Here is an 18,016-nt window from a genome sequence, read left to right on the forward strand (position 1 = left end):
AATGTTATATGCACATAGTCCCATAAGGGATTTTTTTTTTACATATATATATTATTTAACCAGAAAAGGTAGTTTTCATGTCAACCAAACAGAAAAGATATTGAGTTATACACTATTATCCCATAAGGGATTTAACAAGCTTTGCTAACTTCTATTGAGGCTTCTTTTTCAAATAAATTAAGAGTTCCAGTTGTTGTAAAAGCAGTACACAAGACAGCACCGAAAGCAAATTCTAATTTAAATTTTCAAAGGAAACATTTTCCATTACGAATTTGTCTGCATGTCAACCACCATTTAGCATAGGCTAACATTTCAAAAATAGTTGCAAGGTTCTTAAAATCATCCAGCTAGTATAAGCCACTTGCGTATGAGGGAGGACTTTTACCAAAAACTGCCCTTTGAATCTTGCCACTCCTTGGCTTCAGCCATGCTTTTCCTCTACATCAACGTCTGTTCAGGAAGACCCACAAGTAACAATATATATGCAGTACCATATTTGTGGATCACTTTAAAGGTACATTCCAGTCACAACTTAAGTTTAGAGAGGCTCAGCGAGAGGCAGCAGAGATCTGATGCAGCTCCTGGGCCCATTCAGGTGAGAGTGAGTGGAGAACTACTATAATAGTGTTTACTGTATGTAAATAACTCATATTTCTTTATCATACATCACAGGACACAAGGATGGTTAAATCATTAACCAATTGAGGTAGAGAGCTTTACCCATTAGTCCATGAATTAACCAATTCTTTGTCCTGTGATTGTACTTTAAGAAAGCGTTTTTACAGGTAAGTTATTAATCCTATTTTTTTATGAGATAGCTGAAGACATTACTGCCTGAGGCTTATCAAGGCAATTGGACAACCCACTAGGGATGAGCTCAGTTGTGTTCAGATCCTGGTCCGAACCTACCTGAGCTATCCCGCCTGGAAGTTATCACTGTACAGAGCCAGTTTTAAGAGGCCCAGACATTCCCCAGCCCGCAGCTGCCCATATACAAAGAGTGTGTATATGTGTGGCCGTGGGGTGGAGAACAGCTTTCTGGCAGAATAGTGTAGGTGGGTTCCAACTAGGATCTGAACATGCCTGATCGCATCCCTACTCTCTGCTTCTCCATAAACATCCTGAGGACCAAACCACAGGCAAAGCAATTGGATCATGCCCGTTTCCTTCAACTGTGTATGGCCTTCAATACACTTATGCCCCGTACACACGGTCAGACATTGATCGGACATTCCGACAACAAAATCCATGGATTTTTTCCGACGGATGTTGGCTCAAACTTGTCTTGCATACACACGGTCACACAAAGTTGTCGGAAAATCCGATCGTTCTGAACGCGGTGACGTAAAACACGTACGTCGGGACTATAAACGGGGCAATAGCCAATAGCTTTCGTCTCTTAATTTATTCTGAGCATGCGTGGCACTTTGTCCATCGGATTTGTCTACACACGATCGGAATTTAAAGGATTGGTTTTTGTTGTCGGAAAATTTGATAGCATGCTCTCAAACTTTGTGTGTCGGAAATTCCGATGGAAAATGTGTGATGGAGCCTACACACGGTCGGAATTTCCAACAACAAGGTCCTATCACACATTTTCCGTCGGAAAATCCGACCGTGTGTACGGGGCATTACTCTGATACTAAGGATAACCTTCACCAGTCTACAGAGGATGTTTTATTTTGCCTATGGAAATCACTAAAATCACTTCCAAATTATAATCTCAAGGGGAATTTAAGCTTTGGAGGCTGCAGGAGAGTTTTTTCCCATCATACATACACATTATCAAAGTTCCCAACTGTCCCTAATTTCGAGGGACTGTCCCTGATTTGGAGCAATGTCCCTCTGTATATAGATGTATATAAAATGCACTTTTTATCTATCAAAAAGTGTTTCCCAGTGCTAAACCTTTTATCTGATCTCTAAATCGCTGCATTTGTAAATTCCAATAGCCAATATAAAGGAATAGTAGTGGTAAAAAAAGCACTTGTGGGTTTAACCAATCTTGGTTTTTTTTACAATTCTCCTATAAGGGGAGCGTGGCAAGGGGTGTGTCCTATGCCTGCATACTTTTGCTGATAGGTGTCCCTCATTCCCATCTCAAAAAGTTGGGAGGTATGCATTATGGAGCATTCCAATCTCAGTATGGCCTCTACAATTGCTGACAGCTTCATGTTGCTGCCATTTTCTCTGCCAGTTCTACCTGGATAAGTGGTGAAACATCTTTGACATTACAGAAAGCGTGCAGTTAAATGTGAATAACTACCACTAGTAGTCCTGTTGGATATACATGATAAATCAAAGTTTTGGAAATGCTGTCACAGAACAAGAGGCTGCCCTCTGCTGCACAGTACATGTAAATGCAAAATAACATAAAACAGTCCTGTAAGGTGGGGGAATTTTGACATTTTTCTGAATATTATTAGCATGCTTTTAAAGATTTACTTGTATCTTAGGGTTTTTAATTTAAATTATCAGCCTATAAAATGAATATCATCATTTTGCTGTACTATGTATGATATATTGTATATAATGATCTATTTGTTTTTATTCGTGTTTAGAAATGACCCCTGGTAAGTGAAATGGGAAATGACTGTAGCAAGTGCCTTTGACAGCATTAAGTGTTTTGTACTAATTTTTTTTCCAACAGGCGGATCCATAATTAATTATGCAGATTATTACCAGGGACTCTGGGATTGCACGAGTGACAAGAGTGATGAGCTGTCATTTCAGCGTGGAGACATCATCCGTATTTTGAGCAAGGTGAAATACTCTAGAGTAGACAGAAACATTGCTTAGGAATATAGTAATGGTAGATGTGCTTTGACCTCTCTTTTGTTTCTTGTGCATGCTTAATAACATTTTAGATATCATAGATCTGACCACCATACATAATGTCTATTCTGAATTGGGAATTATAACAAAAATGTTAAGACCATGTGTTCACAAAGCTGTGAAATAGAAAGCAAGATAGCTGAAATAAGTAATTAAAGTAATACTCTTCTACAGCTACCAATACATTGGCCAGCTGCCTTGCAGACCAGGTTGTTTTAAATCTGAACAAGCTAGTGATCAGCCCATGTATGCGATGCAGCCAACTTCCTTATCCAGCCAAAGTTCACTTAAACAGGCCATATACACATTTTTTTTTCACTCAGTGCGCAGATTTAAATAAAAAAAAAATCGAACAGTTCCCCCCCATTCACACTAAACAGGGCAGATGGACAAATCTCTCTTGCTGCAGTTATTGTATTCTAAAACTCGCCGCCTCCAGCTGTCAAAATGCCCAAACAGTGCCTGTATCTGATTGGATGCAGGCACAGTTCAGCTGACAATTTTTGGCCCATTCTCACTGACTAGATGATCAATCCCAATACAAGAAACAATAATAGCCAACAAGACAAAACGTGGACCCAGGGGGATACTTGTGATGCTAGCATACAAAAGAACTTCCCAAATGTGGCACATGTTCACAAACTCTCAACCCTATTAACAAAAAGACAACTCCCAGACAATAAGGGGTAGCGATACACATGGTTCACATGCAGAAAAAAGGCACCCTGGCATGCGGACTATGCGTGTTTATGGTGCAGATACCGAGAAAGCGAATGAATCGCGAAAGCTGTTGAATGGATAAAAATATGTATATGATATGATTTATGCTGGACCTCAGTAAAAAATCCATGGATGGCCATATCTGACAAGTGTCAAACTGTCAGGGCTGGGCTCAGCCCTTCCTTCTCTGAGCTGGCCGCTCAGCTGTCAGCTAATTGCCAGCTCCTTTCTCTCCACAGTGACTCAGTTGTTGATGATCTGCTCGTCAGTCCTGGCTACTTAAAGCCGTCCAGCTAACTTCATCTCTGCCTTCGCCTTTGGCCACATCTCAGAGACTTTCTCCTGCGTTCCTGTTGAAGACTTGCTCGGCTGACGTTCCTTCTGGCTCCTGATCCTGCTTGCTGTACTACTACGTTGATCTCTGGCTCTCTGACATTGGCATTGGCTGACTACCCGATCTGGTTACTGAACTCTGGCTATGTATTGACTATGCTTACTCTGTTTACCTTTTTATTATTATTAAACAAGTGTGATTAACTGTACTTCTGTCTTGGTCTGATTCATGGTTTCTGACAGTAGGCGAAGGCCATGAATTCAGAAGATGCAGTCAGTCCACTTGTTGGTAATTTTTTTTCCAGATTGGATGACCAAGATCACTGCATAGATCAGTTTGGCCTTACAAACAACCTGTGTTGCAGACCATCCCTGCTGCTGCTCCAGTCTCTGTGCAGGCACTCGCCTCTAGTATTACCTCTATAAGTGGCATGTCTGGTTCCGCTCCACTTCCCCAGCGATTTGGGGGCGATCCAGTTCAATGCAGAGGTTTTCTCAACCAGGTTGAGATATACTTTGAGATGCTGCCCCAGGCGTTTCCCACGGACAGAAGCAAAGTAGGTTTCGTTATATCTTTGCTTTCTGAGAGAGCCTTGGCCTGGGCAAACCCTCTATGGGAGACGCAAAAACCCATGGTCCTGAGTTACCCAGAATTTGTGGCTTCCTTCAAATGGGTATTTGATGTTCCCACACGCTCCGCTTCTGCTGCCAAGAGCCTCATGTCCATCAAACAGAGTACGAGAACTGTTGCTGATTACACCATTGAATTCTGTACTCTGACAGCAGAGGTTGCTTGGAACAATGAGGCCCTCGTGGCTGCCTTCTCTCATGGTCTCTCGAATAACATCAAGGATGAGATAGCAGCCCGAGATATACCCACTGAGCTGGAGAGGTTGATCACATTTGCCATCCTCATTGACTCCAGACTCAGAGAAAGACTCTCTTTTAAGGAGCGCTGGCACAAGCCTCCTGTACATTTGTCTCCGAGCTTTGCAGTCCCACCCTTGCCTCCCTCACCTCCCATGCCTCCTGATACCGAGTCAGTCTGTGAAGATGAACCCATGCACTTGGGCTTCACGTGTCTTTCTGCGGATGAGAGAGCCCTTAGGAGGAGGGAGAGATTGCGCCTTTATTGTTGCCAGGCTGGTCACTTTTTGAAGTATTGTCCTACCCGTCCAGGAAACTCCCGAACCTTGAGGTCCTGTCAAGGACAGACCTTAGGTGGCGTTGTTTCGTCTCCAGTTTCCCAGAAAGATAAGCCCCAGGTTTTAGTTTCCCTGTCTTGGGCTGAGTCATCCGTCGAGATACAGGCTCTGATCGACTCTGGGGCTGCAGGCCTGTTCATTGAAGCTGCCTTTGTATCGGAGCACTCGATTCCGCTGCAGCTGTGTGACACTCCACTTGCCATTGAGGCTCTTGATGGGAGACCTCTACAGCCTACACATGTGACTCATGAGACTGTTCCGTTGTCCATGGCCGTAGGGGCCCTTCACCATGAGATAATCCAATTTCAAGTTATTTCCCCACCTAAGTTTCTGCTGGTTATTGGTTATCCTTGGTTACAGAGGCACAACCCTTCTTTTGATTGGCTCCGTGCTGAGGTTCTGTCCTGGTCGCCACAGTGCAGTGAGAGATGCTTCCAGAAGGTAGCCAAGGTCCTGTGCACCTCTTCACTCTCCTCCCTGCTGGAGGAGTACCACGCTCTTAGCGATGTCTTTGACAAAGGTCAAGCCGTTTGTTGCAGTTATGTGTGGTGGTTTATCTCGACGATATCCTCATATTTTCCAAGTCCCTGGATGGCCACCACACAGATGTCTGTCATGTGCTTCAGAGACTAAGAGAGAACAATCTCTATTGTAAATTGGAAAAGTGCGAATTCCATTGTGAACAGGTTAAATTCCTGGGCTATGTCATTTCCACTGCTGGTTTTTCGATGGACCCAGAGAAACTTTCAGCGGTCCTACAGTGGCCTCGACCCGTGGGATTACGTCGTCTGCAGCGTTTTCTTGGCTTTGCCAACTATTATCGGAAGTTTATTCGTAACTTCTCCTCTCTGGTCAAGCCCCTGACTGATATAACCAGGACAGACGGCAACCCACAGAGTTGGTCTCCGGAGTCCATTAAGGCCTTTGAGATTCTCAAGGCTGCCTTTGTTTCTGTTCCTGTGTTGGCACACCCTGATCCTACGTTGCCTTTTATCCTAGAAGTTGATGCTTCTGAGACTGGAGTTGCCGCCCTTCTGTCTCAACGTCCTAACTCTGAGTGTGCTATGCATCCGTGTGGCTACTTTTCCAAGAAATTGTCACCGGCAGAGTGCAATTACGAGATTGGTGACAGAGAGCTGTTGGCAATCATTTTAGGCCTGAAAGAATGGAGACATCTCCTTGAAGGTACCACTGTGCTGGTTCTCATTCTTACTGACCATAAGAATCTCACATTTTTGTCTGAGGCTAAGCGCCTCTCTCCCAGAAGGGCGCGATGGGCTCTTTTCTTGTCGAGTTTTAATTACATTGTCTTATTCTTACCCGGTACTAAGAATGTAAGGGCTGACGCCTTGTCACGACAATTTTCCTCCACTTCCAAGATGGAGTCGGTTCCGGTTTCTGTGATCCCTCCTGATCGTATTCTGGCTATGGTTCGCTCAATTCTTGCTGCTCAGGTCGATGCTCCTGCTGAGAAACCTTGTGACTGCTGCTTTGTTCCAGAGAGTCTCCGTACTGCTGTGCTCCAGACTTACCATTCTCCCAAGGCTGCTGGCCACCCTGGGAAGAATCAACTCTTTTGGGCCACTTCCCAACAATTCTGGTGGCCTAGTCTACGTGCTGATGTAACCATCTTGTAGCTGCCTGTTCCGTGTCTGCTCAGAGTAAGACTCCACGACACCTTCCAGTGGGCCCCCTACAACCCATACCCAATGGAGAGAGGCCCTGGACCCACCTGTCTATGGATTTCATTGTGGAGTTACCCAACTCTCAGGGCAACACAGTTATCCTTATGGTGGTTGACCGGTTCTCAAAAATGTTACATTGTATTTCATTAAAGAAGTTGCCTACTTCTAAGGAACTGGCTTCTATTTTTGCTCGGTAGATCTTCCACTTACATGGGCTACCCAAGGTGATTGTCTCAGACAGGGGTAGTCAGTTTGTGTCCCAGTTCTGTCGAGCCTTTTGTGCACAGTTGGGTATTCAGATTAGCTTTCTCCTCTGCGTATCACCCGCAGTCTAATGGGGCCGCAGAACGAGCCAGTCAGTCCTTGGAGCAATTCCTACGTTGCTATATTTCTGACCATCATAACAACTGGTAAGACCTCTTACTGTGGGCGGAGTTTGCTCACAATAGTGCCTTGAATTCAGCTTCCCGTTTGTCCCCATTTATGGCGAACTATGGTTTCCAACCTTCCGTGTTGCCTGCCTCATTTGTTCCGCAGAGTATTCCTGCATTAGAGGAGCATCTCCGTGGCCTTCGTTCCACTTGGGCACAAGTCCAGGAGGCTTTGCGACATGCTAACGATAGGTACAGACTCCATGCTGACGGCAGACGCCTGCCTGCGCCTTCCTACCAGGTTGGGGACAGAGTCTGGCTGTCGTCTCGCAACCTCCCACTTCGTGTTCCTTCTTTGAAGTTTGCACCTCGGTTTATTGGGCCTTTCCGTATCCTTCTCAGGATTAACCTAGTGGCTTATGCGTTGGACCTTCTTCCTAGTATGCACATCTCTAATGTGTTTCATGTCTCCTTATTGAAACCTTTGGTCTGCAACTGCTTTACCACCTCGGTGCCACGTCCTCACCCTATACAGGTTGAGAACCATGAGGAGTATGAAGTACAATCCATCGTTGACTCCCGTAGGTTCCGTGGGCCTCCGTGATATCCATAGACGTTTTCCCCTCAAGCCCGGTGGTCCTCCGAGGGGGAGGGGTCATTGAGGAGGGGTACTGTCAGGACTGGGCTTAGCCCTTCCTTCTCTGAGCTGGCCGCTCAGCTGTCGGCTAATTGCCAGCTCCTTTCTCTCCACAGTGACTCAGCTGTTGATGATCTGCTCATCAGTCCTGGCTACTTAAAGCCGTCCAGCTCACTTCATCTCTGCCTTCGCCTTTGGTCACATCTCAGAGACTTTCTCCTGCATTCCTGTTGAAGACTTGCTCGGCTGACGTCCCTTCTGGCTCCTGATCCTGCTTGCTGTACTACTACGTGGCTCTCTGACATTGGCACTGGCTGACCACCCGATCTGGTTACTGAACTCTGGCTATGTATTGACTACGCTTACTCTGTTTACCTTTTTATTATTATTAAACAAGTGTGATTAATTGTACTTCTGTCTCGGTCTGATTTATGGTTTCTGACAGAAACACACATTTTAATTGTTTGTAATAAAATGTTATCAATATTTTATTTTGGTGTCTGTATCACTTTGTGAGCACATTCAAAGTCCTTTTTAATACGTCATCACCCCGCAAACATTGGAGGTGAGAAGGTTTTTTTTACGTTTTGACTAATTTAAAGGAATGGTGCCCACAGAGAGTCTCTATTTATGAATACAAACCCACCCTCTGTTTTTAAAAGATAATATTGATGATGTGGTTCCATTGTGGGCTAGCAGGTTGCAACACATTTAAATGGAGTGTCAAAACCAGGGAGCAGGTGCACTGGTTATTTTTAAGTTTGGCGCCTTTCTGACTTCCCTCTGGAGCACAGACCAGAGCATGGGGCTACCATTGCACTTGTGCAGCCTCAATTTCACTGGACTCACTGCGAATGTGCGTGCCATTTTCCTCTCACGTGCTAACCAGCTCTCACCTCACCAGTCCAACACAGCTGTCTTGGAGATCTCCTGGGATCCAGCTGCCTACAGTGTCTGGCACTGTGGGCTTTAACTCTTCCCTCTCCTCAGTGGTTGGTCGTGAGTACCACTTGAGGGACATTGGGGTACAGATGATAGATGCAAGGGTAATGGTTTAGGGGACTTGCCAGCTCACGCCCAGCTAACTACTCTGGGCGATTGTAGTGTCTCTCCCAAAGGACCTAGTTCTGTCAGTCCTAGTTTCCCCCTTCATTGGAGGCCTCAATTCTATTTGGTGCACAGACCTCCTCTTGTCTATCTAGAGAAGAGCTGTCTGAGCCACCGTGTTGGACTTATGGGAAGTATTTCAGCCCTGGTGGAGGCAAACAGGCTTCATCAGCATTTCCTGCAGAGTCTATTTCTGACTTTCCCCTAGCAGCTTCCACACCCTGAGAAGGAAGAGGATCACGCATCCTCTGCTTCTGAGTACTAGGCTCAGGAAGAGACACTATCTGCTGTGATCTCTCCCAAACGTACGGTTACCATTACGATCCTTATTGATGTGGTGTTCACATTCCCTGTTTTAGAGCAGTCTGCGTCGGCCCATCCTAAGGTCTCCAGACTGGTTCTCTAAAAATGCCTAAACCTGCTAAGACCGTCTCAGTAGAGCCCATTTTTGGTGACTGGCCTTCTAAACTATTGCCCAGCAATACCCTAGTAAGCGTGGTTTATGTAGGGAATGGGTAATCTATGTCTTGGACACAACCGTTTCTTGCCTTACCAAAGCCTTAAAGGCACCTGTTAAAGATGTTCCTTTTCTTTAAGGACCTGGTAGACAATAGGTTAGAAACCTGTTTTTAAGGCCTTGTTCCCTATGGCAGTCTGCTGTCGCATACATGGCAGTCTCCCAGACTCTCGCTCCATTGACAGATCCATCTGTCCAGCAACACCTGGACCTCCTGTCTTTGGCCTTTTACTACTGTGCAGATGGATTAGTGGATACACTTTGCCAAATACCCAGGATGAGCTGACTTTCAATACACATGTAAAGGATCGTTTGGCTCAAACTGTCTCTCGAGGGGGTGATCTTTGAAGGGGAACACCTTTTTTTGGGAATTCCTTGGGTACCTACATCAAGGAATCATTGTTGGTAAGAGTACCTTCCTACCTCAGAGAAATAAAACAAGGACATCTGCAGGTAAACCTTTATTTCCCGAGAATGAGAAGTGTTCCTTTCGTCCCTTTCAGGTCTCAGGTCACTTCTGCTGGAGAACTCGTGGTGGACATTAAGGATGCCTACTTACATATCTTCATTTTGCCACCTTATCAAGGCTAACTGCTGTTGCCTTGGGCACACATTATCCATTTTTTGCCTTTCCCTTAAGCCTGTCCACTTCACCTCGGGTCTTCACCAAGGCGCTTTCCCCAAACCTAGCTCTGCTACATTCTCAGGGAATCCATGTAGTGGGCTGTCTGGATGATCTCCTTCTAAAAAATCAGATAAGCAATGTTCTGTCAGCCAAATCCTAGTGGACGGTACAGACTGCAGAAATTTGGGTGGATCCTCCATCTTCAGGATTTAGATCTAACTCATCACTTGAAGTACCTGAGTCTGGTCTTAGACACAATCCTACCCAGGGTCTTTCTTTCCCAAGAAACTGCTGTCTCTCTGCTTACATGCTTGGACCCTTCAGTCTGGGAGCCTTCCCAAACCCCAATTAATGAGTATCTCCAAAAAAGGTAATTAACAAGCTTTGGGTAGACTTCCCTAGCCTTTTTGGTAAGCAGGAGGTTGACTTGTTATGTACTGTATTCCTATAGACAATCCATCAGGTGGCAGGTGATAAAATTTCTCAGTGATATATAGTTTAGCTTGTTGGAATGGTGGGACAAGGATCCTTGAATCTGGGGATCTCATATAACCAATAATAATTGAAGAATAATCAGATTCTTCATTTCCTTATCTGCATATAAACATGAAAGGAACCAGATTGGTTACTGTTAGCAACAAAAACAATTCTTTCTGGCAGTTTGATATGTAAATGAGTGCTAAAATTGATTGTTTTTGACAAAGTGTCCGGGTGTAGTAATTTCTGTGTAAACATTGCTGGAAAAATGCACAGAGCTGGAAGGGCTGTGTTTTTTACTACCATGGACTCACTTCCTTTGGTCGTAACTGGCCAAGGCAGTTTTTACATTTAGACCGAATGGAGGGGGGGGAGATGCTGCTGATGAACAGTAAGCATCAAGAAACTGAGAGGATAACCATCCGTCATTTCACCATGTGGGCGTGGGTCAGCATACCAAAAATAATATAACAAAAAAAAGAAGAGGGGAAGGTTCCCCAAGAAAAAAGTAGGTATAAAGCGACCCCAGACGGTATGTGGAAATACATAAGAGTAAGCTTTATTGGACTTATAAAAATATCACATGAAAATTGGAAAACCTCTACCCAACACTAAAATAACAATGTTGTTATCTTATAATAAAACAAAGACACAGGGCCCAGACTCACATAGACATAATAGTGAGCTAATTCTGGTGTCACTCCTTTGCCGCCTACACACGATCGGACTTTCCCCCAACAAAACAGTGGAATTTTTTCCGAAGAATGTTGGCTCAAACTTGTCTTGCATACACACGGTCACACAAATGTTAGCCAAAAATTCTGAGTGTGGGAACGCGGTGACGTACAAGATGTATGACGAGCCGAGAAAAAGGAAGTTCAATAGCCAGTGCTTGATTCAGAGCATGCGTGAACTTTTGTGTGACGGACTTGTGTACACATGATTGGACTTTCCAACAACAAGTTTTGTTGGCGGAAAATTTGAGAACCTGCTCTCAAACATTTGTGTGCGGAAATTCTGACAGCAAATGTTCGATGGAGCATACACACATCTCCAACCTATGTGTGTGATTATATGTCAGTATTACCTTGTATATCCCTGTATGTGCCTCATCAATGTCAAAAGCTCAACTGAGCTACAGTGCAAATTGGAAAGTATTTACAGCGCTTCACTTTTTCCACATTTTGTTATGTTACAGCCTTATTCCAAAATTGATTAAATTCATTATTTTCCTCAAAATTCTACAAACATTACCCCATAAATGACAATGTGAAAGAAGTTGGTTTGAAATCTTTGCAAATTTATAAAAAATAAAAAACAAAAAAAAATCACATGTACAGTGGGGACGGAAAGTATTCAGACTCCCTTAAATTTTTCACTCTTTGTTATATTGCAGCCATTTGCTAAAATCATTTAAGTTCATTTTTCTACAACTTTCTCCCATCTCCTGACTGCATCTCTGGAGCTCAGCCACAGTGATCTTTGGGTTCTTCTTTACCTCTCTCACCAAGGCTCGTCTCCCCCGATAGCTCAGTTTGGCTGGACAGCCAGCTCTAGGGTTCTGGTCGTCCCAAATGTCTTCCATTTAAGGATTATGGAGGCCACTGTGCTCTTAGGAACCTTAAAAGCAGCAGAAATTTTTTTGTAACCTTGGCCAGATCTGTGCCTTGCCACAATTCTGTCTCTGAGCTCTTCAGGCAGTTCCTTTGACCTCATGATTTTCATTTGCTCTGACATGCACTGTGAGATGTAAGGTCTTATATAGACAGGTGTGTGGCTTTCCCAATCAAGTCCAATCAGTATAATCAAACACAGCTGGACTCAAATGAAGGTGTAGAACCATCTCAAGGATGATCAGAAGAAATGGACAGCACCTGAGTTAAATATATGAGTGTCACAGCAAAGGGTCTGAATACTTAGGACCATGTGATATTTCAGTTTTTCTTTTTTAATAAATCTACAAAAATGTCAACAAGTCTGTGTTTTTCTGTCAATATGGGGTGCTGTGTGTACATTAATGAGGGAAAAAAATGAACTTAAATGATTTTAGCAAACGGCTGCAATATAACAAAGAGTGAAAATGTAAGGGGGTCTGAATACTTTCCGTCCCCACTGTACATAAGTATTCACAGCCTTTGCCATGACACTCAAAATTTAGCTCAGGTGCATCCTGTTTCCACTGACCAGCCTTGAGATGTTTCTACAACTTGATTTGAGTCCACCTGTGGTAAATTCAGTTGATTGGACATGATTTGGTAAGGCACACACCTGTTTATATAAGGTCCCACAGTTAACAGTGCATGTCAGAGCACAAACCAAGTCATGAAGTCCAAGGAATTCTCTGTAGACCCAGAGACAAGATTGTATCAAAGCACATATCTGGAGAAGGGTACAGATATATTTCTGCAGCATTGAAGGTCCCAATGAGCACAGAGGCCTCCATCATCCGTAAATGGAAGAATTTTGCAACCATCAGGACTCTTCCTAGAGCGGGCCGCCTGGCCAAACTTAGCGATCAGGGGAGAAGGGCCTTAGTCAGGGAGGTGACCAAGAACCCGATGTTCACTCTGACAGAACTCCAGTGTTTCTCTGTGAAGAGAGGAGAACATTCCAGAAGAACAACCATCTCTGCAGCACTCCACCAATCAAGCCTGTATAGTAGTGTGGCCAGACGGAAAGGCACATGACAGCCCGCCTGGAGTTTGCCAAAAGGCACCCGAAGGACTCTCAGACCATCAGAAACAAAATTCTCTGGTCTGATGAAACAAAGATTGAACTCTTTGGCCTGAATGGCAAGTGTCATGTCTGCAGGAAACCAGGCACCGCTCATCACCTGGCCAATACCATCCCTACCCTGAAGCATGGTGGTGGCAGCATCATGCTGTGGGGATGTTTTTCAGCAGCAGGAACTGGGAGACTAGTCAGGATCTAGGGAACGATTAATGCATCAATGTACAGAGAGATCCTTGATGAAAACCTACTCCAGAGCACTCTGAACCTCAGACTGTGGCTAAGGTTCATCTTCCAACAGGACAACGACCCTAAGCACACAACCAAGATAACAAAGGAGTGGCAACAGGATAACTCTTTGAATGTCCTTGAGTGGCCCAGCCAGAGCCCAGACTTGAACCCGATTAAACATCTCTAGAGATGTTTAATCTGTGCACCGACACTCCCCATCCAACCTAATGGATTTTGAAAGGAACTGCGAAGAAGAATGGGAGTAACAGCCCAAAAAAAGGTGCGCCAACCTTGTAGCATCATATTTAAAAAGACTTGAGGCTGTAATTGGTGCCAAACAAAGTATTGAGCAAGGGCTGTGAATACTTATGTACATGTGATTTTTTTTTGTTTTTAATATTTTTTCAAAGATTTCAAACAAACTTCTTTCACGTTGACATTATGGGGTATTGTTTGTAGAATTTTGAGGAAAATAATGAATTTAATCCATTTTGGAATAAGGCTGTAATATAACAAAATATGGAAAAAGTGAAGCGCTGTGAATACTTTCCGGATGCACTGTATATAGTGTTTACATCAATATAGTATCAAAGTGGCATAGAGAGGCACCAACGTACTGAGCAGTGTGAATTCTAATGCCGCGTACACACGAGCGGACTTTCCGGCATACTTGGTCCGGCGGACCAGAGTCTGCCGGACAATCCAACCATGTGTAGGCTCCGGCGGACTTTTTCCCAAAAGCCCGCCGGACCTAGATCTGGCGGAAAGTCCGCTCGTCTGTGTGCTGGTCCGACGGAAAGCCCGCTCGTCTGTATGCTGGTCCAACGGACCAGATACGACGCAAGGGCAGGGTATTGCATTTCGCGCTCGCTGCAATAGGAAAAACAAATTTTCCTATTGCGGCGAGCGCGGGGCATACCAGGCCCTTAGGTCTGGTATGGGTTATAAAGGGAAGCCCCTACGCCGAAAAAACGGCGTGGGGTCCCCCCTAGAATCCATACCAGACCCCGATCCGAGCGCGCAGCCCGGCCGGTCAGGAAAGGGGGTGGGGTCGAGCGAGCGCCCCCCCCCCTCCTGAACCGTACCAGGCCGCATGCCCTCAACATGGGGGGTGGGTGCTTTGGGGGAGGGGGGCCCTGCGGGGCCCCCCTCCCCCAAAGCACCTTGTCCCAATGTTGATGAGGACAAGGGCCTCTTCCCGACAACCCTGGCCGTTGGTTGTCGGGGCCTGCGGGCGGGGGGCTTATTGGAATCCGGGAGCCCCCTATAATAAGAGGGCCCCCAGATCCCGGCCCCCCACCCTATGTGAATGAGTATGGGGTACATGGTACCCCTACCCATTCACCTAGGGAAAAAATGTCAATAATAAAACACACTACACAGGTTTTTAAAATAATTTATTAGACAGCTCCGGGGGGGTCTTCCTCCGGCTTTGGGGGTCTTCTTCCGGCTTCGGGGGTCTTCTTCCGGCTTCGGGGGTCCCTCCGATACCTCTTCTCCCGGCATCCGGTTGGTTCTTCTCCGCTCTCTCCGGCCTCTTCTCCCGGTGTTCCAGTTCTTCGGCCGGCTCCTCCGCTGTCTTCAGGCCGCTCTTTTGCCAGCGGAGGTCCGGACTTGTGGTCTTCTTGTCTTCTTCCCTCTTTTCTTCTCCAGATGTTGACATGACGCTCTCTCCGGCTGGACTGCTGTAACTCCGGCGAAAGTCCATCGGAAAGACGGGCGGATTTAGCCCGCCGGAAAGTCTGGTCGTGTGTGGGCAAGTCCGTCCGTTTTAAAGTCCGCCGCACCTGGCGGACAAAGTCCGTCGGAAAGTGTGCCGGACCAAGTATGCCAGAAAGTCCGATCGTGTGTACGCGGCATAAATGTTACTGAGGGCAAGTGAGCTATTGGTTTATCGGTGGATTGGAGAGCGAGGAATAGCTGTCCATAACAGACTATTGTTCACTCATACATCAGATGTCATTGAGAGATATCCCAGAAATGTATTCCCGATGTAATTGATGTAATAAAGCATCTGCTTGGGGATACTTTCACTCAGGGATCAGTAGCGATCAAAGTCAATATGCAATCCAAGTAAATGTGAATCCATCCATTGCAATTACTGAAAGGACAGGTGAACACTGCCGTGCTGCCGATATACCATAAGTACAGTCTATATGGCTGATATTGGTATACAAATATCACTGATAAACCTATAGCTCGCTTCCCCTCAGTAACATTTAGGATCCACACACCTCAGTACATTGGTGCCTCTCTATGCCACTTTGATACTACAGTGGATATAAAAAGTCTATACACCCCTGTTAAAATGTTAGGTTTCTGTGATGTAAAAAAATGAGACAAAGATAAATCATTTCAGAACTTTTTCCACCTTTAATGTGACTTATAAATGTACAACTCAATTGAACAACAAACTGAAATCTTTTCGGTAGAGGGAAGTAAAAATAAAAAAAACAAAATAATATGGTTGCATAAGCACCCTTAAAAACCCCTTCCCGCCGAACGTACGCACATCTGCGTACTCGGCTTTCCGGGGTTATACCGGGATGATGCCCGCAGCTGCAGGCATCATCCCTGTACCGTTGTTTAGAGCGGGCGATCGGCTATCCGAGTATAACAACCGATGCGGCTAAAAGCCGCTCGGCTGTTATACCGGAGGAGCGGGAGGGGACATCCCCCCTCCCGCCGCCTCCCGCCGCTCTTACCGGGCCTCATGTGCGATCGGGAAGCCAGGTGTTCAATCGCCTGCCTTCGGCGGCTGGGGGCGGGCTGGAACGAAGCTGTGGGCGGCTTTGTTCCAGCCTTCTGAATGTAAACGCGGAAGCGACATCATGACGTCACTTCCCGTTTACTCGGCTGCCAATGGCGCCGAATTTAAAAAAATACACAGTATTCAGAATCGCCGTTTTCGGCGATCTGAATACTGTGAAGTACAAAGGAGGGATCGGGGGTCTTTTAGACCCCCGATCCCTTCATAAAGAGTACCTGTCACCACCTATTACTGTCACAAGGGATGTTTACATTCCTTGTGACAGCAATAAAATTTAAAAAAAAAAAATGTTTTTTTTAAACGCAATTTACAATTCGCGCAGCGAAGAAAACGCATACGGAAGTCGCGCCCGCATATGTAAACGGTGTTCAAATCACACGTGAGATATCGCCACAATCGTCAGAGCGAGAGCAATAATTCTAGCCCTAGACCTCCTCTGTAACTCTAACCTGGTAACCGTAAAAAAAATTTAAAGCGTCGCCTATGGAAATTCATAGGTACCGTAGTTTGTCGCCATTCCACGAGTGCGTGCAATTATAAAGGGTGACATGTTTGGTATCTATTTACTCGGCGTAACATCATCTTTCACATTATATAAAAAAATTGGGGTAACTTTACTATTTGGATTTTTTTACATTTATGAAAGTGTCCCTTTTCCAAAAACTTGCGTTTAAAACACCGCTACACAAATACCGTGTGATATAAAATATTGCAACAACCTCCATTTTCTTCTCTAGATTCTCTGCTAAAAAAATATATATAATGTTTGGTAACTCTAAGTAATTTTCTAGCAAAAAATACAGATTTTAACTTGTAAGTACCAAATTTGAAAAATAGGCTTAGTCATGAAAGGGTTAAACAAATACTTAGTTGAAGCACCTTTTGATTGTATTATAGCACTCAGTCTTTTTGGGTATGAGTCTATCAGCATGGCCCATCTTGACTTGGCAGTGTTTGCCCACTCTTCTTCGCAAAAACACTCCAAATCTGTCAGATTGCGAGGGTATCTCCTGTGCACAGCCCTCTTCATATCATCCCACAGATTTTCAATCAGGTTCAGGTCTGGGCTCTGGCTTTAATCTTCTTCTGGTGAAGCCATTTCTTTTTGATTTGGATGTATGCTTCGGGTTGTTGTCATGCTGAAAGATTCCTCTTCATGTTCAGCTTTCTAGCAGAAGACTGAAGGTTTTGTGCCAGTATTGACTGGTATTTGGAACTGTTCATAATTCCCTCCACATTGTCTAAGGCCCCTGTTCCAGCTGAAGAAAAACAGCCCAAAGCATGATGCTGCCACCACCATGCATCACTGTGGGTATGGTGTTCTTTTGGTGATGTGCATTTTTTTTTTTTTGGCGCCAAACATATCTTTGGAATTATGGCCAAAAGTTCAACCTTTATTTTTATCAGACCATAACACATTTTCCCACATGCTTTTGGGAGACTTCAGATGTGTTTTTGCAAAATTAAGCCAGGCTTGGATGTTTTTCTTTGTAAGAAAAGGTTTCCGTCTTGCCACTCTACCCCATAGCTCAAACATATGAAGAATACGGGAGATTGTTGTCACTTGTACCACACAGCCAGTACTTGCCAGATATTCCTGCAGCTCCTTTAACCGCTTAACCCCCGGAAGATTTTACCCCCTTCCTGACCAGGGCACTTTTTGCGATTCGACACTTCGACGCTTTAACTAACAATGCGTGGTCGGGCGACGTTGTACCCAAAACAAAATTGACGTCTTTTTTTTTTCCCACAAATAGAGCTTTCTTTTGGTGG

At 44.9% G+C, this 18,016-nt stretch overlaps 1 protein-coding gene across 1 annotated transcript in view; it reads left to right on the forward strand.

The window, feature by feature from the left end:
• The window catches only part of SKAP1 (src kinase associated phosphoprotein 1), a 695,231-nt gene that overhangs the window by 608,214 nt on the left and 69,001 nt on the right, over nucleotides 1-18,016 (forward strand). The window contains exon 11 of the mRNA XM_073608061.1: nucleotides 2,651-2,763. Coding sequence (XP_073464162.1) covers nucleotides 2,651-2,763 — 113 coding nt within the window. The remainder of the gene's footprint in view (nucleotides 1-2,650; nucleotides 2,764-18,016) is intronic.

This window comes from Aquarana catesbeiana, linkage group LG12 (genome assembly GCF_042186555.1).
Source record: "Aquarana catesbeiana isolate 2022-GZ linkage group LG12, ASM4218655v1, whole genome shotgun sequence".
In the NCBI taxonomy this organism is placed as follows: Eukaryota; Metazoa; Chordata; class Amphibia; order Anura; family Ranidae; genus Aquarana; species Aquarana catesbeiana.